The sequence below is a fragment of the Medicago sativa genome, chromosome 2 (assembly GCF_051527215.1).
Source record: "Medicago sativa cultivar Bolivia chromosome 2, Bolivia_mono, whole genome shotgun sequence".
In the NCBI taxonomy this organism is placed as follows: domain Eukaryota; kingdom Viridiplantae; phylum Streptophyta; class Magnoliopsida; order Fabales; family Fabaceae; genus Medicago; species Medicago sativa.
Genome location: NC_140750.1, coordinates 14,938,791 through 14,965,019, shown reverse-complemented (window position 1 = coordinate 14,965,019; position 26,229 = coordinate 14,938,791). Strand labels below are relative to the sequence as shown.

Sequence of the window (26,229 nt, the reverse complement as noted above, 5' to 3'; positions counted from 1 at the left end):
TTAAAAAAATTTAATATTTTTTAGGGAAAATTACACTTACCTCCCTTAAGTTTTCTTTAAATGACAGAGACACCCCCTTTAGTTTTAAAATAGACACTAACCTCCCTTAACTTTTTATTAAATAGATTGATTCCTCCCTTCTCTCTTAACACTCTCTAAACAGTGTTATCTTTCTGTTAAAATGCAAATAGACTTGAAGATACCCTTATCCCACTGAACCTGTACAGAAATGGTGTAAAGCTTGTGTTCAGCTTGATGGATTGAATCGAGGTTTGCCTAAATTGGAAAATGGATGGAAAGCATTGCCTATGTTCAATGGCCGTGTTATATGTACCTATTGATAATTAAATGGACTTAGTGATGGGATACCAATAAGGTGAATGTTAAGCTCTAGAAAAAGTAATTGTGTTATTATTCGTAGCAGAGGGGTTAATTGATTAATTTCTCAGCAATCTATGTGAGGAGTACAGTATAAGTGAAAACAAGTAGAAGAGGAATATAGTGTCATCACATCATTTCATGTTGCCAGGTCTATATATAGATTTGGATTAACATTGGTGGGTTGAATTAGTGTTGCGGATGCATTCAATCATATAGGGAGGGGTAATTCATAGCATTAAGGCTAGCTGATGTTAGTAAACTAACAGATGGTTAACAGAGTTAAATTGAGGGGAGATTACTATATTTTTAAAACTAGAGGGGAGGTGTGTGTCTTTTAACCAAACCTTAGGGGTGGTCTTTGTAATTTTCCCTTAGTTAAATATAAGGTAGTTCAAATGTATATTCATTTTATATTTATATTATGTAACCAATTTTTTTTCTTTTTCCATATTGATATTAGAAGGTAATTCAGCCGTTAAAGTAGCTTATTTGTTGTCAACAAGTTAAAAGAATTAAACTAACTTATATAACTAACTTATATTTTTTTTTTTTGAAGAAGCTAAATTAGTCCATTCAAATTGGCAGATATTGATATTAGAAGGTAATTCAGCCGTTAAAGTAGCTTATTTGTTGTCAACAAGTTAAAAGAAATAAACTAACTTATATAACTAACTTATATTTTTTTTTTGAAGAAGCTAAAGAAGCTAAATTAGTCCATTCAAATTGGCAGCAGAGATAATCGAACTTGAGACATCGAAGAAGAGCACACTCACAGGTTTCAAACCAATAACACTGAACTAACCCAAGTGCACTATAAATTATCTTACCAATTATACATTAATTTTTACAAAACCTTTTTTTTTAGCAAAATTTTTATATTATGACAACAACAACAATTTAACTTTATTTCTTCAAAAAAACAATTTAACTTTATTTTTCCTTAAAAAATAAATAATTTAACTTTATTTTATTCTTCGTTTAGGTACTCATCATGTAAATATTTATACTATAAGCTATAAGTTGCAAATAAGTTGTTTATCTAAATCTAAATAATCTTAAGTTGAAATGAGTGTCGACATAATGGGGGCACAATGGAAGCGTATATATACAACAACACAAAGCAAACCAGGGATTTAACGCCACAAAATCTGAAATTGGGTATGAAATGCATTCTACCACATGCAGCACCGTCAATTCACCTTTCCACCACCACCTCAATCATCGCCGGAGCAACATTCGGAACCCTAATTTCAGATTACGCGCCAAATCCTCAATCCTCATTCCCAAACAAGACACCAAGCTAAAAGAGCCTTTCTCAGATTCCATCTCTCGCCGCCTCATCCTTCTTCGCCATGCCGAAAGTTCCTGGGAACACCCTTCACTCCGAGGTATAAAGCCCTTCATTTTTTGGAATTAAAGTTTCAAACTTTATTCAATTAGGAACGTTCCCGTTTAAGGAATTTAGTGGAAATTGAAACTGCTTATGTTATGGCTTCTAGTTCTGGATAAAACAGATACTGGGCTTTTTGTTTTGTGCTATTTTGAATGTAGGGTCTATTTGGATTAACTTATTTAAGCTTATTTACTTACATAAGCACTTGTATGAGTGTTTAGGGGAGCTTATGAAAATAACTTATGACATGTCCATAAGCTGTTTTCAACTTATTTCCATAAGTTCTCTGTGTTAGCTTATGAAAATGACTTATAGCTTATATGAAACCAGTTTGACTTTATTTTTTCTTTTGTTATTGAAATAGTTTATGCATAAGCATTTATATGTTAAGTGCTTAATTAAGCTGTTTATCCAAATAGGAGTCCCAACCTTTAACACTCACTCATGTTATTAATGCTTATGTTTCTGTCACAACAAGTTTTGAAATGAAAATGTTTGTTTGGTGTAAATGGAGGAAATGAAATAAAGTGTCAAACTCTATTCAACTTGGAATGTTCTGGTTTAAGGAATTGTAGTTGAAATTGAAACACGTTATGTTATGGCTTCTAGTTCTACGTAAAACAAGTAGTGGGTTTCTTGCTTTGTGCTATTTCAAGTGTAGGACTGGTTTGGATTGACATATTTAAGCTTATCTACTGAAGCACTTTATGACTAATTTTGAGAGCTAATGGAAACAAGTTATGACATGTCCATAAGCTGTTTTGAGCTTATTTTCAAAAGTTATGTATGATAGCTTATGAGAAAACAACTTATAGCTTATATAAAACCAATTTGACATTATTTTATCTTTTGTTATAGAAATAGTTTATCTATAAGCACTTAATTAAGTTGTTTATCCAAACAGGGTCATAAAGTATTAAGCTTTAACACCCATGTTAATAATGTTTATGTTTCTGTCTCATGTTTTGAAATGAAAATGTATTGTTTGTTTGGTGTAAATGGAGGAATTTAGTTATTTATTTAGTTTTGCGTTGTGCAGATCATGACCGGCCTCTGAGTAAGTCAGGGAAGGAAGATGCTGTGAAAGTTTCCCTCAAACTCCAACAGTTGGGTTGGATTCCTGAACTTATACTATCTAGGTAGGGAGTTTTGTGGTGTGAGATTGAATTGAGTTTGCTGTCTGTCTTTGAGGTTATATGTTGATTTCTGTTGCTTGCGACAGCGATGCAGCACGGACTAAGGAGACACTCAAGATAATGCAGGAACAAGTGCAGGAACTACTGGACGCCGAGGTTCATTTTGTTTCTAGTTTCTATTCGATTGCAGCCATGGATGGGCAAACCGCAGATCACCTTCAAAAGGTTATTTGTAAATATTCAAGGGATGAGATATTAACTGTCATGTGAGTAGCTAAAGATTTTGTCTAGCCTTTTATGTTGGTTTCTAAATTCTTTATTATCTTTGTATGAAGGTGGAGGTTGAATGGGTCTTTATGTTCTTCCTTGTTTGAACCCAAACAACCTATGGAAAAACAAAACAATGTGGCTATAATCAATACTTTTTACTTATAATGCTATATTTGCAGAGTGGATTTGCTACAACTGAGAAATCAGATGGTAAAGGTCAAATATGGAAATTTAGTGGAGTTACATTTGCCATTTATTTTTTTTGTGCTTTTTACACTCCATCTGTTTTGAACTTTTAGAGGTAGTGTTTTCAACCTTTCAACACTATGGACTGAAACCCAACTCAAAATTGGTTGAATCTAGCATGAAGAACATCCAATGTTTGTAGGTGGTCACTATATGATGTAATGTGAATTATGAAGCCTATACTTAATGAATCAACATCCAGCCTGATTTAAATAGTTCTTTACGAGCCCTTTATTCTTTTTCCAACAATATCTTTTTATTTGCTTTTATTTGATACATAAAAATTACATTAATAAGATTTGATGGATATTTGATATTGGGTGGTCTACAGGTGCATGGGACACAACAGGGGGTGGGAAGAGGCAGCTTCAATGTTTTGTGGGGCATCTGTAGAATTAAAGACATGCAATGCTGCACTGCTTGAAACTGCTGGGAAATCTTGGAATGAGGTTTTACTTTATTACCTTGCACAATTGTGTACATTAATATCTTATTTCAAATGCATTTATTGTGTCTTTTGTGGTATATAATAATGATAACCTCAGTTTATACTTTTATGAAGTTTAGTTTCTCTACTAAAGATCGCACAGAAATTGTATGGGCTTCTTCTGCAAACTATTTTATGCAAAAATAAATTAACTTCTAATTATAGGAGTTTCATTTGATACTTTCCGAGATTATAAATTTATTTTTGGAATGTTTTTTGTGGAACATGTGTTTGAAGGGTTTATCTTTGTGCATGTCAGTAAAAATGTTCTTATCTCCCTACAAAACTGTGTTAGGAGTGTGTGTATTCTTGTTCCTTTTTTGGCTAGAGTCAACCAATATTTACCATTGGGGATGTCTTACTAGCATGATGGTAGGAATGAGTTAGTAGCAGAACCCATAAACCTTGAACATTCTAACTTACCTCAAATTTCATACATCACAATTGGAAAATTCATAAAAAGATGATAAAATGATAATAGGAACTCTGTTTGTACTTCTCTCTTAATTAGATTTGTTTACTATATAGATAAGAATACTATAAAGATAAGAAGTCCATTCATGACCTATACATAACTGTTTCAACTTTTAGGAGAGTTAGTCCTTCACGGTTTCTAATATTTTTACATGGATGAAATGTTAAATGATTCTTATTGATTAATGAATTGGAAAATTGGTAATAAAATTCTATTTCCATCATAAATGTTATAATGGTTTAGGAATCACCTTATGACGTACTCCCTATTTGTTAGTACCCACATGTCGCACACAACATTCGTTATTTTTTTAGAAATTTTCTTGTAAAACTTAGTTCCAGTAACTTCAATTACGGCAGGGAATGTCTTTTGCTCGTGGTCATTATTTGCTCAAAACTACTCTATCACCCTTATATGATTAGTCCCCAAGCCTTGATATTTTACCTTTTAAGCCTAAAATAAAACCTTATTAGTGTAACTGGAACTTTAAACCAGTAGCTATTATGCTTGACACCTACCCCAAGAAAGGATATCAATGAGATTTTGCTGATAAATGTATTTTTATGATTGTGTTCACCTATCATGATAATAAGATTTGAAACATAGTCGCACACCACTACGGTCACCTTTTGATTGATTAATATTTTAAGGGGAAAAAAACATCTCATGTAGCATTACAAAGCTTTCATTTAATATTATGTAAGCTTCCAAAAGGAAAAGTATTCGATTTTCGACCGAGAAAAAGTTGTGTATCTAACATTGCATCTTACAGGCATTTGTAGCAGCAGGGTTTGGTGGGTGGAAGCTTCAGGGCATATTAAAACCAAGTAGCTAGCTAGTCAAGATTTTCCATACTGAAAATCTTGCTAATAGATGCTCAAAAGATAAAGTTGGAAGCATCATTGCTTATTTTAGGAATCCAAACCGCATCAGTTTGGTCAGGGCGTGATTGCTCAGAGCTCATGACTAGGGAAAGCATACTAGATGGAAGATGGAAAACGATGTAAAAATGCTCAATCAGATTCTGTTTAATTTGGCAGCAATGGGTTGTTTCTATTGACATTCAATATGAAGCATTGCTGAGAGTAAATTGTTGGATATCAATGCCTGCTTAGTATAGAATGTAAAGCATATAGATTCTTTGAATTGAACTCATGCTACTCAGTTGAGTAGTTGTTGCTGTTTAACAGACACAACTTCATGTTTCAAAGAAAAAAAGTTACTTGTGAATCATGTAGATTTTACTTGTAACTTTACTCTCCATTTCATCTTTCTTTTCTTCCACCTTGATTATGAAAACTGTAATGCCCTGAATGGGTTGGGCCAACATGAATTGGGACAGAATTAATTTGGACTTTGTTAAAATAAATTCCTCGTCAGATTTTTAATTCAAAAAACAGAGATTTTGGCCATAAAATCATGAATCAAGTGCTGAAATTGGGCCATCTAATAATTTTTTATTTTTTATTTTAAATTAGTTATATTAAATGAGTCACATAGTTTTTTCATACACACTGCTAAGTGTAACCAACAATATTAACAATAATTTGAGCCATTTTAAAATCTTAAAATTGCTAAATCATATACTGCTAGTATACTACTGTTAGTATAACTGTTTACGAAATTGAGAAAAGTTGCACCAACATGCAACAATTACATGCACATTTGCAAAACAATAAAAAAATGAAGTGTTAATATTTAATGACAAAGTTAATTGTTTGCATACTAGCAAACAGAAACAGTCGTATACACAGTTTAAAGAAAAGTAAACTTGTGCTAATAAAACAACTCATCCTATCTTTGGTAGTTGATACTATATCCTTGTAACTAGCAGTGTTATCCAAAACAATCATTCAACTGAAAAAAATGAAAGGAAATCAATTAAATGATTGTCAGCATAATTACAAATTTCTATATAGTAGTTGATCTCGTTCATCCAACTTTATTATGATTTTCTGAAGTCCATGTTAGCAACTAGTAGCAAATCCAACAACATATAAGCATGACAATTGACAGGAATTGAAACTGACCATGGACATTGCAATTGGTTATATCAAGATTATAAAAACAATTCCAAATCAGCAAACGTTTACAAGATTCATTAAACATTTGTTTGTGTGAACAAAGTGGGCGAAATTGCATTGTAATATGTGTTACATTTTTAAAGGAAGGATGCTTAGTTACATTTTTATTTATAAACTCCAAACACTCTACTTATTCACCATGACCAAAAAAACTATTTTAAAAAATATTTAGCTCAATTTTTTTATTTTATAGGAAAAAAATAATCAGCTAATTTTTTTTTTTTAAAAGTTTCCTCCTTATTATTGATCTTAACTTCATTTCAGAGATCTTTCCCGCATTTCGAAGGTCAAATTCCTCTAAAACAAGATAAGATAGAAAATAAAGAGGAGCTTCACACATTAAAGAAAGCGGCGATTTGTTCCTCTACCCAAATTATTTAGCTCAGTGTGATGGACTGTTGTTTTATAGATGAGTTCTTCTCTATATTGTTTTATCACTCCCGATGTGGGACTGTTGTTATACCAATTACGCTTTCTCTTTATCCATTACTATTTTATTTCCTAACGACATCTTATATATTTTAGTTCAGCTGCTGTTGGGCTTATTTACATTTTTACTTTATAGTAATTGTTGATCAAATTAGTAATGTTTGTTTTTCGTGTCAAAAGTAATAATTCCTTTAAAAATGGGTGCAAAAATATTAGAGGTAATCATATTCCAATTTCAGCTTGCCCCGACCCAAGAAAAGTATCACAAGAGTGATTGAGCCGGTGTTAAAGATTTTTTCAGATCACACTTACTTTTAATCCAATTAAATCTCTATTTTAAATGTCCAACCTCACCTACAATATTAAAGGAAGCAATTAAAAAACTAAGAGTAATAGTAGACTCTCAAGATTTAAATATTCAACACCAACCCAAGAAAGTATCACAATCTAGTGAGTGAATTATGACAGTATTAAATTGATTAGGAGTTTTGGATACAATTTCTTTTCTTTATTTATAAAATAGTTGTCTCTCTCTAGGTGACCATACAAAAAGAAATCCGAAGAGTAATTAATTGCATAATTGAAAAGGTTCATATAGTTATGATTTCAATTGCTCTTTTAATTGTGATGTTGTGCTGCAGGTTTAAATGATACTCCCTCCGTCCCGCAATACTTGATCTATCTGAAAAAAAAATTGTCCCACGATACTTGACCTTCTCAAATTTTTAAGCTTAATTTGACAAGTTTACCCCTTATATTTACTTTTTGTGGTCTCCATGTAAAAGTTTATAGTGGAACAAGGAAAATAATCATTACTTAAAAAAGTGAAGGTTTAAAAATAATAATAAGGGCAATTCAGTAAAAATATCATTCTCTTTCTTTCATCTATACATTTTTCTTAATCTGTGTGAAATGACCAAGTAGGTCAAGTATTGCGGGACGGAAGGAGTATTTTTTATCTACTAAGTTGTGGTACGTATTGTAATATGTTGTAATTTCACATGAAGCAAAACCACATTCTATTTTGGCAATCAAGTTAGTAATATTTCCTTTAGAAAAAGCGTACACAAATATTTGAGAAAACAATGCTCATATCGAAATCAAAATTAAAAAAAGAAAACTGATTTGAGTTAAAGGCAAAAAAAAGTTGAAGGTCATGGTTTCAAACCTCGATGAATTAACTATTAATATAATTGTCAAAGAAATTGAGAAAAGTTGCACCAACATGCAACAATTGTATGCACATTTGCACAAGAACAATCAATGAATTAAATTAAGTGTTAATGTTTAATGACAAAGTTACTCATATACACAGTTTAAAGATAAGTTAAGTTGTGCTTAGCAGTGTTGTCCAAAACAACCATTCAACTGAAAAAAAAAATGAAAGGAAATAAATTTAAATGATTGTCAACATAATTACAAATTTCTATAGTAGTAATTGCTCTCATCCATCCAACTTTGTTATGATTTTCCGATCATTGACATTGCAATTGATTATATTAAGGATTATGAAAACAATTCCAAATCAGCAAACGCTTACAAGATCCATTAAACATTTGTCTGTGTGAACAAAGTGTCAGCAATTGCAACGTGATATGCTTATTGTGGTAGCAAACTAGTAACTATAACAAAAGGATTAAAATTTAAGCAATGCATTCCAAAGGGTCAGCAATTTTGATCGTTATGAGTATATTAATGTTAAATATATGTTGTTGATTATTCTTTATGAATTGTTTCTTGCTATTAATGAATGTGAAATCTCACCCCTTCTGCTTAAAAATGTTGCTCTTCGTATGAGTAACTTGCAGGTAAAATAGTGCAGTTGTGAGTGATCTCCGTCGTGTCGTCTAGGATGCTCTAATACGTAACAGGATGAGGATTTGTTTGATGCATTGTTTTCCTTGTTACGTATTTCTTTTTATTATTGTTGGATTAATTTTATGAAGACTATTTTAAGATGTTAAGTTGTGGCCTTTTAGTGCCAAGGATTTTATAAGATGATGTAAGACTATTCCGCTGCATATGATTATTGGATTTTTTTCTACAAAGGCTGGTTATTTTAATAAATAGTATTGTCTATTATTATAATTGTGGATAATGTTGTATGATGAATGTGATGCTCCGTTTCTGATGAGAAAACTCTGATATTCTTTATATTTTTTTTATATTGGGAAAACGGGGTGTTACAGTTTGGACTGATGGGTTTTGTACGAAAACAGTAACACTACGTGACTTAACTCACGCTGCGTAAGTTAAGTAGCGTAGCGTTACTTAAGGTGCGCTACGTTACTTAAGGTGCGCAAGGGTATATTTGGCATGGCTGCAGGGCGTGAGCAAAATGTGCTGGGAGAAGAGCAGAATTCAATATTATAGTTAGCTGTTGGCCTTAGCTACTTTTTTTAATTTTATTTTGTAATTGTTAAATTGGTAATCGGATTAGTAATATTTCTTTTAAAGAAAGAGTACACAAATATTAGATAAAACAATGTTCAGCTAGCTAGCTCGATTGGATTAAACTAAAAGTTTAATAAAAGGTAAAGGTCTGGGTTTAAATCCGAACGAAAGATTAATTATTAATATAATAATTAAATATTAACATTTTCTCAAAAAATTAATTATTAACATTTATCACTAAAAAACAATCTTAAAAAAAGCGAAAATTACACAAAACTGAATATTATTCGATGATCTTTTGTGAAAGCTACTCAAAATCGAATTTCATATTCCTTTTTTCAAAACCGAAATAAACCGAGTACATATATTTTAGGTTTAATTGTACTTTTGGTCTCCCTTATTTTACCACTCTCACGAAAATGGTCTTCCTCATTTTAAAATCGAACAATTTTGTCCCTCAATTATTCGCTTTTAAGGAAAATAAATTGAAAAACATTTTTTTATTGCATTACAATGTTTTCATTTCATATCATGTTAGCTTCCAAAAGGAAAAGTATTTGATTTTCAACCGAGAAGAAGATGTGTAACTAACATAGCATCTTGCAGGCATTTGTAGCAACAGGGTTTGATGGGTGAAAGCTTCGGGGCCTATTAAAACCAAGTAGCTAGCTAGTCAAGAAAAGGGTTGTGGCAAAAGACGTCTAAACACATTTATTTTAAAATTTGTGAAGTTAAAAAATTCCAAGTGAAAAAGTAAAAACATGCCAATGAAAGTAGGTTTCTGCTTATTTATGATCATACTAAAAATTTGTATATCATAGTAGTATAATGGTGGCTTCAAGGATGACGGCAGAAATGCTCTCTTTCGTTCTTTTGTGTTCAATTTCACAAAATCAATGGTGCATGCTTGATGATTGTGTAAGACTCTATATGGTAGCAGAAGAGACTCTTCGGAAGCTTTGATTTCCTGTTCCCGCTTCTCAATTCAATCTTCTTCAACAATTCTTTTTCATAATCATGGAAGATCAATAGAAGAATCCTTTCTTCATCCATCATTCTGATCATCCAGGGTTTGTTCTACTCTTGCATCTCTTGAGTGAGGAAAATCATTCGTCGCATGATACTCATCGCCCTTGGTGTGAAGAACAAAATCGGATTTGTTGATGATTCAATTTCGCAACCTTCCTCATAATGACCCTTAGTATGCGATATGGCTAAGGAACAATAATGTCTTTAAGGTTCTCCGGGTTTTTAAGGTTCCTATGTTTTCCACCAAACATGAACTTCACTATTCTTCCACAAACCAACATTGAAGACTTTCCAGAGATTCAGCAAAGATGAGAAGACTTCAGTAGTATTTAAAACACTAGTCAAATAGTGCAACAAAATGGTGAACCTTTTCACATTATGGAAGAATAAAATTTAAAGATGCTGCAACACAATTTCCACATGAAAATCAGAACAAGGACACTAGTACAAAAATGTAAGCATTCTCATAAGCAGATGTAAACAAATTAAGCCAGTGATTTAATTTCTATTTCACCACTCATCATCTTGTTTTTTTATTTCTTAGGAGTTTCTTCTTTATCGCAGTGACATGTATGGTGAAGAAGGAACTTTAATCAGATCAATCTAACAGAGGAATCTTTAAAGATCCTCCATCACCATACATTCTCAGCAATAAGGAAGACCATTAACAAGAGTAAGGAATCAACAAATGACTCAACTACTCATACTTCAGAGAAGAGTAAGATGGGCCACTCTTTTATAGATGAATCATTCTCTCCATTGTTTTAAAACTCCTGATGTGGGACTTTTCTAATATGTTATTTTGAATGTTAAAGTCTTAAACTAGAGAGACTAAGCAGGAACTACCTTAGTTTGAGGGTCAGAACTTGCACACCCTCAGTTTTAAATTTTTGTACCAATTACGTCAGAAATAAATTCTTTTGCATACACTTAAATTTATGATTTTCACTCTCTTGCATCATAACTCCATTCTCTGCTAGACTGCAACTTTTACGGTCTTAAATTGTGCAACCAAGGCCCAAAATTCTTTTAAAGATGGGGAAATTTTACCCTATACCCTTACATCTATACCGATCCATATATTATTAAACCGGAAAGCTTGAAAAAGTTGAGAAAAAAATTATTAAACTGGATGCTCTTATGTTTATATAGGAGGGTAGAATAGGAAGTTTGTGTAAAATGTAGGGGTGAAAGTATAGATGTAAGGGTATAGGGTAAAATTTCCACAGGTTACTTTTCCATTTAACTAGAGGATCCAACGTGATATTCTTTGATACCGATCCATATATATTTGATTAAGGTAAAGTTCCATAAAAAAAAAAAAAGAGAGAGAGAGAAGGTAAATATGTATAATATTTAATATATTAAATTTGAAAATTATACTCACTACATAATAAAATCTAAGCAAAATTAATCGCTAAAGTCCTGCAAACTTTTTCTTAACTAAAAGTCCTACAAACTTATTAAAATAAAGGGTAAATATATTTTTAGGCTATTTAAAATTACAACATTCCATGTTTAATCCCTAAAAAAAAATATTGACTTTTACTCTCCCCAAAAAATGTCAAATTTTTTAGTCCTTTTTATAAGAAACATGACTAATTTTCAAATGTATTAGATGTTAAATTTCATTTGTAGCCTTATTTATTATGAAAGAGAATATTAAAAAAATGAAATGAAATGAAGTTGGTGGATAAAATGGAAGTTATTGGATGTAACCTTCTTTTGATTATGTAAATAATCAGGTTTCTTTCGGTTCTTCTACTGCTACACAAGTTTTAATTTAAGTGGACTAATAATATGAAATAACATTTTCAGCTTTTATTTTAAATTTTGTGGGTTGACGGAAATTTTCTGTCTCTAATTAGGGACGCAATCAATCTTTTGATATTGTACTGAGATCAGGGACACATTCAAGTGTTATACATTGGTGGCAAATGCTCCCAAACACCAACTTGTAAACCAAATAGTTTTTGTTAGCAATTGTTGAATAAATTAGTTTTTGCCTCCACAAAGGATTAAGTATTTGGAGGCAAATAGTTAATAGTTTTTGTTAGCAATTGTTGAATAAATTAATTTCGTCATATTTCGTCAAATAGCTTCCAAACATAGTACGAAACATATTTCCAAGCATTCTGCAAGAACATTGGTAACATTGGTAACAAAAACTCATTCTGCAAGATTTTCGTCAAATAGTTTTTGTTAGCAATTGTTGAATAAATTAGTTTTTGCCTCCACAAAGGATTAAGTATTTGGAGGCAAATAGTTAATAGTTTTTGTTAGCAATTGTTGAATAAATTAATTTCGTCATATTTCGTCAAATAGCTTCCAAACATAGTACGAAACATATTTCCAAGCATTCTGCAAGAACATTGGTAACATTGGTAACAAAAACTCATTCTGCAAGATTTTCGTCAAATAGTTTTTGTTAGCAATTGTTGAATACATTAGTTTTTGCCTCCACAAAGGATTAAGGATTAAGTATTTCTTTCAAAAATATCGGTGAAAACCGAAAACATATGCATGCTGAATATTCAATGATATATTTACTTTTAAGTTAGTTTAATTTTGGTCATAAAACATGTGAGATAATTTGTTAAATGATTGTTTGATTGTATATAGAGAATTCTTTTTGATAGTGTTGAAAATCGATCAATAATCATAAAACAAATTCAGAAAGTAAAGATACGTAGAGCGATTCTAATTTGAATATGTTTGAGTTTCTTCATTTTTTTAATATATAATGATATAGTTTTTGTAATCTCCAACTTTTAGTTTAAAGACGTTTTTTATGGATAAATATTTAACAACATAGTGGATTATGTTTGTCTTTAGGGTTTGAGTCTTGAATGTTCTTGTTTGAACTCTTTCACAATCGCTTAACTCCTCAATTGAGTTGTCAATTTGTGATTAACGTGCGTATTGTATCTTTTATACAAACGTTTATAACATGAGATGAAAATATTAGTCGAAATTTATGCATACGTCCTTGTTGAGATGAAAATATCCCAAACTTATTCCAGAGCCATTTTACCTTAAAACTCAAGTAGCTTCCAAACATATTTCGGAGCCAAAAGTGGTTGAAGATTGTTGTGATGAGCAAGCTGTTGGTGATTTCCAAAATAATGGAATCACTTTAGAACCAAAAGTTGTAACTCTTCATGGGAATCATTCATATACATTGGAACCTTTGGCAAAGTGATGCTTAATGAACATTTGCATTGATTCAAATGTATATGGTTATAACATTTGGCAAAAGGATGTTTAATGAACCATAACATTGTTTCAAGTCAAAGGGGTGCTTTCTCTCATGTGAAGGGTCATATAATGCACTATAAATGCTTGGCATTTGGGCATTAGTTTGATACAGCAAGAGCACTACAACACACAACTTTGGACAGAATTTTGTTGCATTAACAACATAATTCTCCCTCATTCTCTTACTCTAAATCATCCATCAATTCTCTAATGCATGAGTGAATTGCTGGAACCATAAATCTGTAAAATACTGTTAGGAGATACGCTTGGTGTGGTTGTGCAATACACGTCAAGGAACTCATAGTATCCTGAAGGGGATTCGCCGGTCATTCCTTATTGCATCCAATATACAGTTATTGGTGGGGGCGAATCGAACCTAAAGGTTAGTATGACAACCCCATACGCTTTGAGTTTACATGCATAACTATTAAACTTTTCAGGTTTCAAGTGCAGCAGCCTCTTCCCAACAATCAAGATATACAACAATCTTTGGAATTTATGTGCACACTTCATCGTATTCATCTTCATCATCTTCTTGGTCAAGTTATTGCAGCAGACCCCCAACACAAGTTCCAAGAATCTTTAGGTTCGATTTATGATTTACTTGTGATTAATGGCTGCAATTTTTGGGAGAGATGAAATCTTACATATTCATCCATGACTACGGTGAACGGTAAACAAATTCCATTTATGAATATATGTTATGGAAATTTATGGATAAATATTTCATATGTGATGTGCTTGTGTTAAGTTTACGTGTGGTTGTAGATAATATATGCATGATAAATTTTGATATGTATGAAATTTATCGTTTGGAATCTGTTTGATGTTAATTTGAACATGAGATGATGTGCATATAAATGATTACCTATTATGAAATATTTGGTGTTCTAAATGCATGTGTATAGTATCTAAGTAAATATAAATATGTTAGATTTAACATGTGCTGACATATATATACATGATTTAAAAATTGTTCAAGTATATGAATTTTGATGAGTATAGTAGTATGTTAAGAATGTTTAAACACTATTTTATTTATGAAAGTAGTGTAGATAAATTGTCAAAATATCAAGTGGTTGCTTTAATGATATTATTTACTTTGTGTAAGAAATTATTATCATTAATATTGTGTTGATATTATATGTACATGATAATATGAAAAGTAATGGTTTATTTCTTGTTTATCATGATATTAAAATAATTTGGGTATGTTTTGAATTATTGTAAGTTAATATATGTTCATGGAAGAAAAGTCATAGAAAACATTAATGATTTTGGTTCATTGTTTATTCTTCTATGTCATTGTTTATTGAAATTTAGCACTGATCATATTTAAACATAAACTTGAATTTAACACAATGAATTTATGATATATGTATTAGTTATATGATAACTAAAATCAAAATGTTTGTGTTATATTTAATTTTATGTGGAGTATATGACTTAATTACATGTTTAATCTCATCTTATGAAGTTTGGTTATGTCATTCTTTTATGATCAAGTTTTATTTTGCTATGTATGTTTAATGCATTCAATGTATGATATATCTTGGCTAGATATAAAAGAAAAGTTGAAGTTCAAATTGAAATGCATGTTAAATATTGTTATAGCAAAGATGTAATGACATAAAAGTTTGTGTATTATTATAATATTGACAAAAGTGTCATGGTTTGATGATAGTTAGTAAATACTATCAAGAGTATATAAGTTGATCCATAGACATAGCTATGAGAATTAAAAATCTATGTGAAGAATTGAAGATTCAAAGTTTATAAAAGTTAAAAGAAAATGTTGCAATTATTTGACGAAATGATTGACAAGGAATGATGTCTTTGGAAATGATGTTGAATACATTGAAGACATTATTAGGGATGTGGTACAAACCCAAATCTAATTGATTACCAATGGTGGAAACTCAACCCACACTTGAGTAGCATCAAGTCTTGGGTTCAATGGTGAAAGTACACTATTAGAGTAATTGAAGTACTTGACAATAGATAACATCCCAAGGGACAAAAGTACTTGGACCATAAGAAGAAAAAGGGTAGGATGAGGTTTTCCTCTTAATGGACATATAGCATATATTTGCTGGAATGCATACTTATGGGGCATTTCCGATATAGTCTACCTATGTGAGAATGAAGTTTGGCCGCTTCACGGAGTTCAAGGGTTTGACTCTTAAATTCTCATGAAAAGGGATATATGACACAAGGCCTTCTTAATGTGTCATCTTACAAGTCTCTTTATCAATGGTACCAAGATTCTATGTGTAAGTTATGCACACTTGTTCTAATGAATAGTTGGTTCAAAGCTTGCCTACCATACTATTTGGGAATGAGCGAAAACTTAACTTACTAAGTAATGGTTCAAATCGCGAGATACCATTATCTGAAGGCATGGAATTTCCGGATTTATGTGATTTAGTATTTTGAAAATGGTGGGGGATTGTTGGTGATTTCCAAAATAATGGAATCACTTTAGAACCAAAAGTTGTAACTCTTCATGGGAATCATTCATATACATTGGAACCTTTGGCAAAGTGATGCTTAATGAACATTTGCATTGATTCAAATGTATATGGTTATAACATTTGGCAAAAGGATGTTTAATGAACCATAACATTGTTTCAAGTCAAAGGGGTGCTTTCTCTCATGTGAAGGGTCATATAATGCACTATAAATGCTTGGCATTTGGGCATTAGTTTGATACAGCAAGAACACTACAACACACAACTTTGGACAGAATTTTGTTGCATTAACAACATAATTCTCCCTCATTCTCTTACTCTAAATCATCCATCAATTCTCTAATGCATGAGTGAATTGCTGGAACCATAAATCTGTAAAATACTGTTAGGAGATATGCTTGGTGTGGTTGTGCAATACACGTCAAGGAACTCATAGTATCCTGAAGGGGATTCGGCGGTCATTCCTTATTGCATCCAATATACAGTTATTGGTGGGGGCGAATCGAACCTAAAGGTTAGTATGGCAACCCCATACGCTTTGAGTTTACATGCATAACTATTAAACTTTTCAGGGTGCAGCAGCCTCTTCCCAACAATCAAGATATACAACAATCTTTGGAATTTATGTGCACACTTCATCGTATTCATCTTCATCATCTTCTTGGTACAGTTATTGCAGCAGACCCCCAACACAAGTTCCAAGACAAGCTACATCATACGAATCAATTAATTTGTCGTGAGCAATCTTTTATTTGTTTGAATTAATTAATTTTTCAACAAAAAATAGGGAAAATGAAATGGAGTTTTTGAACAAAAAAAACTCATAAACTATAACAATGATAATAATTTATACAGGAATAATGGATGAGAAGTTGGAGACTTGGAGTATTTTGTGATAGAACTGAGAGAAACACTATCAAAGCACGGTTGTGTAATGCCTAAATTATTTTTGGTCTAACATTAACAACAATCATACCAAAGTATGTGACATTTGCAATTTTACAAAGTATGCCAAGTCTAATTTTGTTTTTTTAATTCTTAGGAATTTCCTCCACATTATAAAGATTCATCAACAATGGAGGTCAACTTTTAGAAGTCGTCCTCCTATCATCACGAATCCCAACAATGGAGAGAAGTTTCAATGTACAAGGGAGCAAGGCATGAATCTACTAGCCAAAATACTTGCAATGGACAACAGTTTTATAGCTGAGTAGTTTTATAGCGGAGTCCTACTCTATACTGTTTTAAAACTGCCGATGTGGGACTATATCTTATACGCTGTCAAGATCCTTGTGGTCTATCTTGGTGCCATTAATGGCCCAGATTTAATGCCACGGTGCCATTAATGGCACCAAAGTGCTACCCGTCTATTCTTGATGCATTGCGATTTGGATCCTCAGCTGCAGCATCCTCTACTGCAATGTCTGCTGCTAAATCTGAGCCATTGGATTAAATAATTAATTAATTAAAATAGATAATAATAAAAAATGAAAACTGGCCAATTACGGCGTGTTCTGCGCGCGTTATTTTGTTTTCGAATGGCAAACAAGAACACACGACTCAGTGAGTGTGAATGACAAAATCTTCAGATACACAGTCTCTTTCAACAATCACCTATCGGAACTACCGTCTCTTTCAACAATCACTCACCTATTGGAACCCCTAAATTTGTTTTGGGTGTGGTCCGTGCGGAGACAAGTTGCGAAACGTGATTTGAAGAACCATGGATCAAAATTGTCATCGTTCAGTGATCAATGGTCCTCTATTCAATTCTCATCATCTCACTTCTCATCTTTCTTGCAATTCAAAATCTGGCATATACATGTTATTGTGGTTCTGTGAATTGGGTTAAACAGGGAGATAAGTTTTTCAGGTTTTAACATTGATAAAACTAAAAGAAATTTTGTTGGAAATCACTGCTTGTATCAGTAAAAAATGAAATCACTGCTTAGTGCTTCTTATAAAATGGATAAGTTATTGAGTGTGGCTCTCTGTGTTTTGGTATGTGCTTTGAGGTGGATGGTGAATTGGTGATTAATTTTACTGCGGAGTCACAAGTGATTTTAACTAATATTTCTTCTGCAATTTTCTGGTATTGGTGGCTTAACTTTACAATTGTCTCAGTCTCAAATTCAGACAATTATTAGAATTGTTTTTGGAGGATGATCACGGTTTTCATTGAGTTCGAGCTGCACATCCACATCTCAAGCCATGCTCTTGTCATATGATTATGTTAGTATTTTGCCATATGAGTTGTTGGGTTGCAATTAGATTTATTGGCTGTACTGGATTTTGTATGGCATTTAGCAGGGTTTTTTTTTATCAAAGTTTAGTTCTCCTTAAATAGAGATATGGTCATTGGGTGATGGAGCAAGTTGTGTGGACTTATAAATGCCTTGTGGCTTGGTGGAGTTTGGTTTGGTTAGTGCATACTAGTTTGTAAGATTTGAAAGTGCAAAAGATATTGTACAAACAAGAAACTCATTTACCGGTTTGGAATTATTTTTTTTTTGAACAAGTAATGGTTTGGATTATTATATCATTTTTTTTAAGGAAATATGTTTATAGCATTTCATTAGATATCAAATTGTTAATACATGTTGAAACATAATAAAAAATACGGAAGCTAGACTCGGAAAGGGCTGCCTTTGCTAATTCATGGGCAACCCCATTCGCTTGCCTCTTAGAAAACTCAACACGAGAGTTTGGTAAATAAAGAGAACAATAGTGCCTATTACTATCCATAATGACCCCAAATTCCGTGAAATCACCATTGCCTCGGTTGAAGTAATCTGCTACACGCTTTGAATCTACCTCAAAATCAACATTTTGGAGCTGTAGTTCATGAACCCAACAAATGATGTGATGCAGCCCCAATGCTTCTCCAATATCAACTGAACATAACGGTGTGTGCCACATTCATTGTTTTTGCACGAACAAAACATCCATCTTCGTCCCTTATACACATACCTACACCCACTTTGTTAGTGGAAGATGAGAACGAAGCGTCCACGTTACATTTCAGCCGTCCACACATTGGTTTTTTCCACCTATTCCCCTCATTACTTCCTGCCGTGACCTGCTGTGTAGTTGGCAGCATGACAGCAGCTGCATTTCCTTGCTGAGATGCCTGCACTTCCTGCTTCTTGTTTGCATTTCTCTAGTCTTCAAGGAGATGTTTGGCTCGCTCAATTATACTTCCATTTGACTCTGTTACTTGCTGCCATAACTTATTATTCCTACTCTTCCAAATGCTCCACATAGTTTTGACAAGTAGCTCGGATTGCACCGCTGTACCGTGTTCCAACAGATAAAAAATAATTTCCGGTGCATTATGAAATCTATGCAGAAGTGGTTCTATTACTTGTTATAAACCTGTACTTCTCCAAATACCAACTGCTGTACAGCAGTGGAAAAACAGATGATAACAGTCCTCGTGACGGTCGTTACAAAATACACACAACGACGGACAGTTTACTCCTCTATTATATCATGTTGCTTGGATTTTAAATTAAAAAACTTATTTTAATGACGGTACAAACTCATTTTAGAGAAGCTAAACACATAACAATATATCATTTGATTATTTAAAACAAGAAAAGCAAATGGATGTTTTACCTGCATTGACATTTGACAGTACCTAATCAAACAGCAAAGAAATAGTACAATAATTGTAAAAGGGGCTCATGTAAAGCAACACCTAATTAAAAATTCATGGTAACACTTAAATAACTAATCAAAAATAGCAGCTGATAAAAAAAAACTCATGTCAACACTGAATTTGTATCATAAGCTCTTCAACATCTCAGCACAACTACAGGCCTCCATTCAAGTCTCAGGTACCATCATCAAGTTGCTCCTATAATTTAAAAAATGCAAGTTAATATTATATATATAGATTTGAAAGTGAATCGTATAATTTGAAATTTACCATCAATAAGCTAGTAAAACTAGCGACACCAAATTGACTAGATGTTCCATCGTCTCCCTACATAAAAACCAAAATAATTTAAACACTAAACATAGTTAAGGTCATTCACAAATTCAAATTGTTATTAGCTAACCATAGATGGTTGATTGTATGCATTATTAAGCCATATAGGTGCACTTGTAATTGGCGATGCATATGGCTGTTGACATTGTAAATCACTAATGTTGGACACAACATATTGCTTTTGACTTTGTGAAGCACTTGTGTTTGACACTTCATCCCGCCTCATTACATTTTTGGAAACCTGCTTAGCTTTGTTCTTCTACACGAAAAAAAGGAATATAAAGGTGAGCTTATGTAGTCAACAAAAACAAAAAATAAAACTAAATATATTAATAATACCATAGGTTCTTGAATTTGTGAAGCAGTGGACTTTGCGCGTTTCTTTCTCTTGGCCAGTTTCGTTTCTACCCAACCTTTCCAACGTTTTGAACCCTTTGGACCTTCTTTGTTCTTAAACCCCTTTACTTGTGTTGCACCATCATTAGTACTTGATATCTCTTTAATATTGTTAGAGGTTCCATTCACTTGTTCACTACTTATTTGCATATTTTGAAACTTCAACATTTGCTCATCCAATTCATCAGCAACTTCCTTAAGAAACTCGACAGCTTCTGGACTTCTACATCCTTCTGTGACGATCCTACTAAAGCGGGGACAAATTTCCTTATAACATTGTGCTGGAGATAAATCCAAGTCTTCTACAACATGACTAACACCAATAGTTTGTGAAGCTCTACTTCTTGATATCTTTGTCCACCTCTTTAAAATATAAGGCTCAGGCACTGAAGTAACGTCCATATGAATGAAGACTTTTAAGCAATGACAACAAAGTATGCCAAAGCTCTCAAATTTACGACAAGAGCAACAAATTGTATTCTTTTCCAAATCGAAGGTCACTTGCCATTCTCCCATATTCCTTTTCTTTGCAATAACATAAGTAGATGATGATGTTTGTATGTCCATGCTATTCACAAAGCATGCTTCAAACAACTCATACTCACGTTGGAATAAGTCAAAAATAGTAGGAGTATAAAGCTTGGACACTTGTTGCAAAATATCAGAATACGAGTTCTTCAGTCTTGGAATTTTTTGGCGTGCTTCAAATTCACACTTCAATTCTTTATACCGCTTTTCTTCTACAACATCTTCAAAACGCTCAAAAAATTTAATTAAATCCAAGTCCTTACTCATAAAATTTTTAATATCTGCATTCACGCTTTCACTATGTTGAGTGCTTCGCATCCCTAATGTCAAAGTCTTCTTCATGTAACAAGATGCCCATTTCTCCTTTATACTGTACATTCTTTGCAACCAATCATTTTTCTGAACACCATACTTTATAAAGAGGGATGTCCAACCATCTTCAAATTGTTCTTCATCTTCATAACCATACATGCATTTCTTAAAGTCAGTAAGAAAATAAGATTCCCCCTTCATTAAATTTCCTAAGTGTTTAATTCCATTTTGCATCAAGTGCCACGTACATAAACCATGGTAAGCTCCGGGCATAACCTCGGCTAACGCTTTTGCCATTGATTTGTCTTGATCAGTAAAAACTGTTTGAGGCATTTTCTGCTTATGTGCTTCTAGAAATGTCTCAAAGAGCCACTCATATGACTCAGCAGTTTCATCATATAATAATGCAGCTCCAAAAATTACAGCTCCTCGATGGTGGTTAAATCCTGAGATGATTGCTAGTGGTCTGTGTGAACTATTTGTGCAATATGTTGAATCAAGAGAAACAACATCACCAAAATAACTGTAATCAATCAACATCCTAGCATCTGCCCAAAACACATTGGTGATCTGATCTTCAATATCTAGCTGATAAGCATGGTAGAAAGTTGGATTTTCTACTGACTTTCTTTGAAAGTATTGCAGTAAATAGCCAGCCTCCCCTTGTACCAAACTTCTTTCTCTTTTTTTTCGAAGATAATTCTTTTGATCAAGACAAATAAAACTCAAGTTAGTTCTGCCTCCTACTTCTTTACTCAGTAAATCAAACGATTTCCTTTGTTGTACACCGGCACTATCAGCTAGTTCAATTTGTTGACATTGAATTTCAGAAATCTTTCGTTGAGAAGACAACATATGAGTTGTTTCTGGCAAATGTAACTCGTGGTTGTGGTCCTCCACAAAATCATGCACCATCAATTTTCCATCCACATTCTTAAGTCCTAACCTTGCTTCACAATTTGTTCTGGTCTCTAGTCTTGGATTCTTTGTTTTATGATCTCGCTTGTCTGGCTTTCGTATGCCTTCTTTGCAGCAAACAAACCTACAAGAAGAAACTGAACCATCCTTTTTTCTGTGTGTATAATCTTTCCTCACCCCGAATCAAACCTTACCACCGTAAGTTTTCCAGAACTCCCAAGGATCTTCAAAGCTACCGAAAACCATATCAACTTTTGGCTTCCAATCTTCATTCATCTTGTATCAAAAGTCTTAAAAATTCCTAAAAAAAATAAATGTATATCTTATTTGCGGTAGCCAAATGTATACCTTATTTAATTATACATTTTTTTTTAAACAATCTAAATTATCGTAAAAGAGTATATATAACTCACAAAAGAAACATATATATAATATTTAATGTCTCACATTTTAAAATCAATTCTCAACTCTCTTGGTTAGTTTTTTGTAATCGTGAATGAGGACAAACATGTGAAATAATTTGTTTCTTATATAAGTAATAAGGACAAACATGTGAAAAATATTACAAGTAAAAGAAATAGATCAGCATATGAAATTAGTAATGACCATTGGAGAAAAAACAACAAACATACCTAAGATTTGAGACAATCGAAAAAGTAAATAAGGACAAAGAATATTAGTGTTCTTTGTATCTTGGCACAAGCTAGTTAGTTTTTGCAGCATCAATGAATAACTTCCCTGGTAGAAACAAAATAACGGGCGCACTACATGCAGTAATTGGGCAGTTTTCATATTTTTATTATTATCTATTTTAATTAATTAATTATTTAATCCAATGGCTCAGATTTAGCAGCAGACATTGCAGTAGAGGATGCTGCAGCTGAGGATCCAAATCGATCTTTTATTTTATAGTAATTGTTAATCAAATAAATAATATTTCCTTTAAAGAAAAAGTGAACACAATTATTAGAGGTAGTCATTCCCCTTTCACTTTGTGCTTGCTTTATTGACTGAAACTATGTAACAAATTTCAATTTTGTTATGAAAAATATGAGTGTCGCACAGAGATTGATTTAGGAGGTTTTAATAACTCGCAACATCAAACGAGGGTTGTACTTGAGTGATAGATTAATGGTGAAGTTTGGATCAAGTATCAAAACTGCATCATCTTATTATTCATGTATCAGATGATTAGACCCAATTATAAACATACACCTTATTAATTATTGATGGATAGAAACCATACTTTCATATTTATTTATTTTAATATTTTTTAGTTTAAATTTCCTTTTGAGCCAAAAGATAGAAAATTAAAAATGATCAACACTATATTGTCTCCTTGTTTAGTTTGATTATGTTATGTTTTTCCACTGCAATTGTTGTAAGATAGGACAGACAAGACAATATCAGGAAAAATGACAAACACAAGATCTGAAATTCAGAATATACAAAAATTTTTCCCTCTTTGAAACATGATTTACTAGAAATTAAATCACTGGCTGAAATAAATTTGCTTCTGTAAATCATGTAGATGTTATGTTACCTGTTACTTTACTCTCCATTTGACCCTTCTTTTCTTCTACCTTTTGATAATAGAGACTGCAAAGAACAATTTCGAAATGCCAAAATTATGATTATCAGTAGTATTCTACAAGACAAGAAGCTACCATGGCTTAAATTTAGAGCATACTGCAAGATATTAATATTTATTTCCAAAATAAACTTGCGAAGATTTCCAATAGTAGTGAAAGGTTTAATTATTACCAATGATTGAGGAAGAGTAGGATGGTCTCCTTTTTAAACCGCTTAGATTTATTTCCGAGTACCGCTACGTACAACTGCATAGACTAATTCTTCAAGTCGGATAGCACCACAATTGTGCTTTATTTATGATACTTCAAATAATTTGTATAATTATTAGTAGTATTATGGTCCAATTGAATCCCTCACTTGTGTACCATTGCTAACAGTAGAGCCTTCACACCAAAGGATTGTTGTAGGCAGCCACCAACTCACCATGAACTTCAGTGTTCTTCCACAAATCAACATTGAAGATCTTCCAAAGATTAATGAACTTGCAACACAATGAATGTGTTCAATGATAACGTGACAATAATTAGAAAAACTAATAATCCTATTCATTCTGATGAGGTAAAGCATTGAGATTGACTCAAGTCTCATCATATTGAGTAATATCTCTACTAATTCTCAAGTACATTATTATTTAAACGAGGCCTTGTCAAGGAGTGTATTTAAAGAGATGAGCCAAAAGCTAGAAACTTCTAAATGATCAACACTATTTTATTTCCTTGTTTAGAAGAAAATTTAAGGATCCTGCAAAACAATTTCCACACTAAGATCAACAATTTACCTTAAAAGAAAAAAGAAAAAATTAACCTTATGATAGTATAGTTTATACCAATCTTATTATCTAAGAGCAATTATAACTTAAGCGCATTAAACTAAAATTCAAGTAGTATACAACAAATCATGCAGGAAGGTCATGTTTTGCGAGTTTACTCCTTATTGTTGGATACACATTAGTCTTGACTCTTTGAGGCAACAATGATACCAAAATAAGCTCAAGTCTATTTTGTTTTATTTCTTACAAGTTTAATCCTTATTGTTGCAACTCATTAAACTCATTAGGGACAACTTTTAAAGGTCCTCGATGAACTGATAAGTCGCAACAATGAGGAGAAGCTTTACTCGTTTCAAGAATATTACCTACAGTACATAGCACAATGGGATGGACTGCTCTTTCATATATGAGTCATTCTCTTTATTGTTTTATAACTCTCGATGTGAGCCTATACGAGACATGGCAACAAACCCCGCCCCCGCCCTGAATTTAACGGGGAAAAACCGATTTAACTGGGTGCGGGTGCGGGTGTGGGGGAAATCTGAATTTATTGTGCGGGGGCGGGGACGAGGACGCTTACACCCGCCTCGCATCCACCCCTGCCCCACACCTGCTTTTTGAAATTTACTTTATTAAATTTTATAATCTTATTTTCATAAGCACCAACCTATTTTAATATATTATTACTCTTTAGAAACATATTTATTATAATTATTTTACTTTTTTGAAAAAAGTTTATTAGATCTTTAATTAGATCTTTAATTATTAATAAAATTATTTGTTTTTATTGCTATGAAAAAATATACATTTTTTAAATATTTTATAAAAAATAGAGTTTTCGCGGATGGAGGTGGGGGCGGGTCCAGGAGACCCGTCCCATTGGGGGCGGAGTTAGGTGTTCAATTTTTACCCCCAATATGGTTTAGGGACGGGGGCGGATGCATGGAAGCGGGGGCGGGGACGGGGATGCTTAAATCAGCCTCCGACCCGCCCCGTTGCCATGTCTAGCCTATACTAGTATACTCTGCCAATATCCATGCATGTGGAGCTATTCTTATCCTTTTTTCTTTTTTTGTTAACGAGACCTTATTCATTTTTTAATTGCAAGTTTGGTCCCTCTATTTTATGAATCTCACTAAATTAACCCACCATTTCAAAATGAGTTTTCGTGCCCCCTATTTTTTGAGAACATTCACACAATCGTGCACCGCTATATTTACTTATGCATTGTCCCCATGTGTTTATATCAACCATTATTCATAAACATGCTACTAAAAAAAGCATTATTAACCTACTTGGGTTGGTCTGGTGACTTAGGAATTTTGAATTTGTTCCTCTCAAGGTCTTTAGGTTCGATTTTTTTCTGATGCCAATTTCGGTAAACTAGTTTGGCATCTTAAAAAAAAACATTATCCAAAAACATTTTGAACTATATCGTGTTTGTTTTGGTCTTGATTCTTTCAAAGGGGTGATGTTGTATCATTTTTCAAATTAATTTTCTTTGGATGTTTATCAAACAAAAATTAGTTAGAGGTGTTGATCTTTATGAATTGTCCAATCATAATCTTAATAAAAAAATTATCCCTAATGGATTGGATTAGCACCACCGATCTGGATTGTTATGCCTTCTGAAGATTACTATGCTTCTTTTGATGCGAATCTGGGT

At 32.7% G+C, this 26,229-nt stretch overlaps 1 protein-coding gene and 2 pseudogenes across 3 annotated transcripts; 1 reads left to right on the top strand and 2 right to left on the bottom strand.

Annotated features, from left to right (window-relative positions):
• The first annotated feature begins 1,516 nt into the window (after positions 1-1,516).
• Positions 1,517-5,651, top strand: LOC146944863 (Phosphoglycerate mutase family protein). Of its 2 annotated transcripts, none has more exons than XM_085743205.1 (5): positions 1,517-1,769; positions 2,814-2,913; positions 2,997-3,135; positions 3,758-3,875; positions 5,161-5,651. In XM_085743205.1, the coding sequence occupies exons 1-4, from the start codon at positions 1,547-1,549 to the stop codon at positions 3,848-3,850; spliced, it is 555 nt and encodes a 184-aa protein (XP_085599331.1). In that variant the 5' UTR covers positions 1,517-1,546; the 3' UTR covers positions 3,851-3,875; positions 5,161-5,651. The 2 variants fall into 2 exon arrangements, with proteins under 2 accessions (XP_085599331.1, XP_085599330.1); XM_085743204.1 differs by having other exon boundaries at positions 2,997-3,176.
• Positions 5,652-18,512: 12,861 nt separating this feature from the next.
• Positions 18,513-19,881, bottom strand: LOC146944862 (uncharacterized; annotated as a pseudogene).
• On the bottom strand, positions 19,697-22,528 carry LOC146944861 (protein FAR1-RELATED SEQUENCE 5-like; annotated as a pseudogene). The gene is made up of 4 exons (XR_015026149.1): positions 20,387-22,528; positions 20,118-20,306; positions 19,985-20,041; positions 19,697-19,912 (listed from the first exon to the last, which is right to left on the bottom strand). The product of XR_015026149.1 is annotated as a protein FAR1-RELATED SEQUENCE 5-like (transcript).
• Positions 22,529-26,229: the final 3,701 nt, after the last annotated feature.

Excerpts from the sequence above, each read along its gene's own strand:
- LOC146944863 (XM_085743204.1), top strand. The coding sequence starts at position 1,547 with ATGCATTCTACCACATGCAGCACCGTCAATTCACCTTTCCACCACCAC. Across the intron at positions 3,177-3,757 it reads GATGAGATATTAACTGTCAT|GTGCATGGGACACAACAGGG; the intron begins GTGAGTAGCTAA and ends GGTGGTCTACAG. Across the intron at positions 3,876-5,160 it reads CTGGGAAATCTTGGAATGAG|GCATTTGTAGCAGCAGGGTT; the intron begins GTTTTACTTTAT and ends TGCATCTTACAG.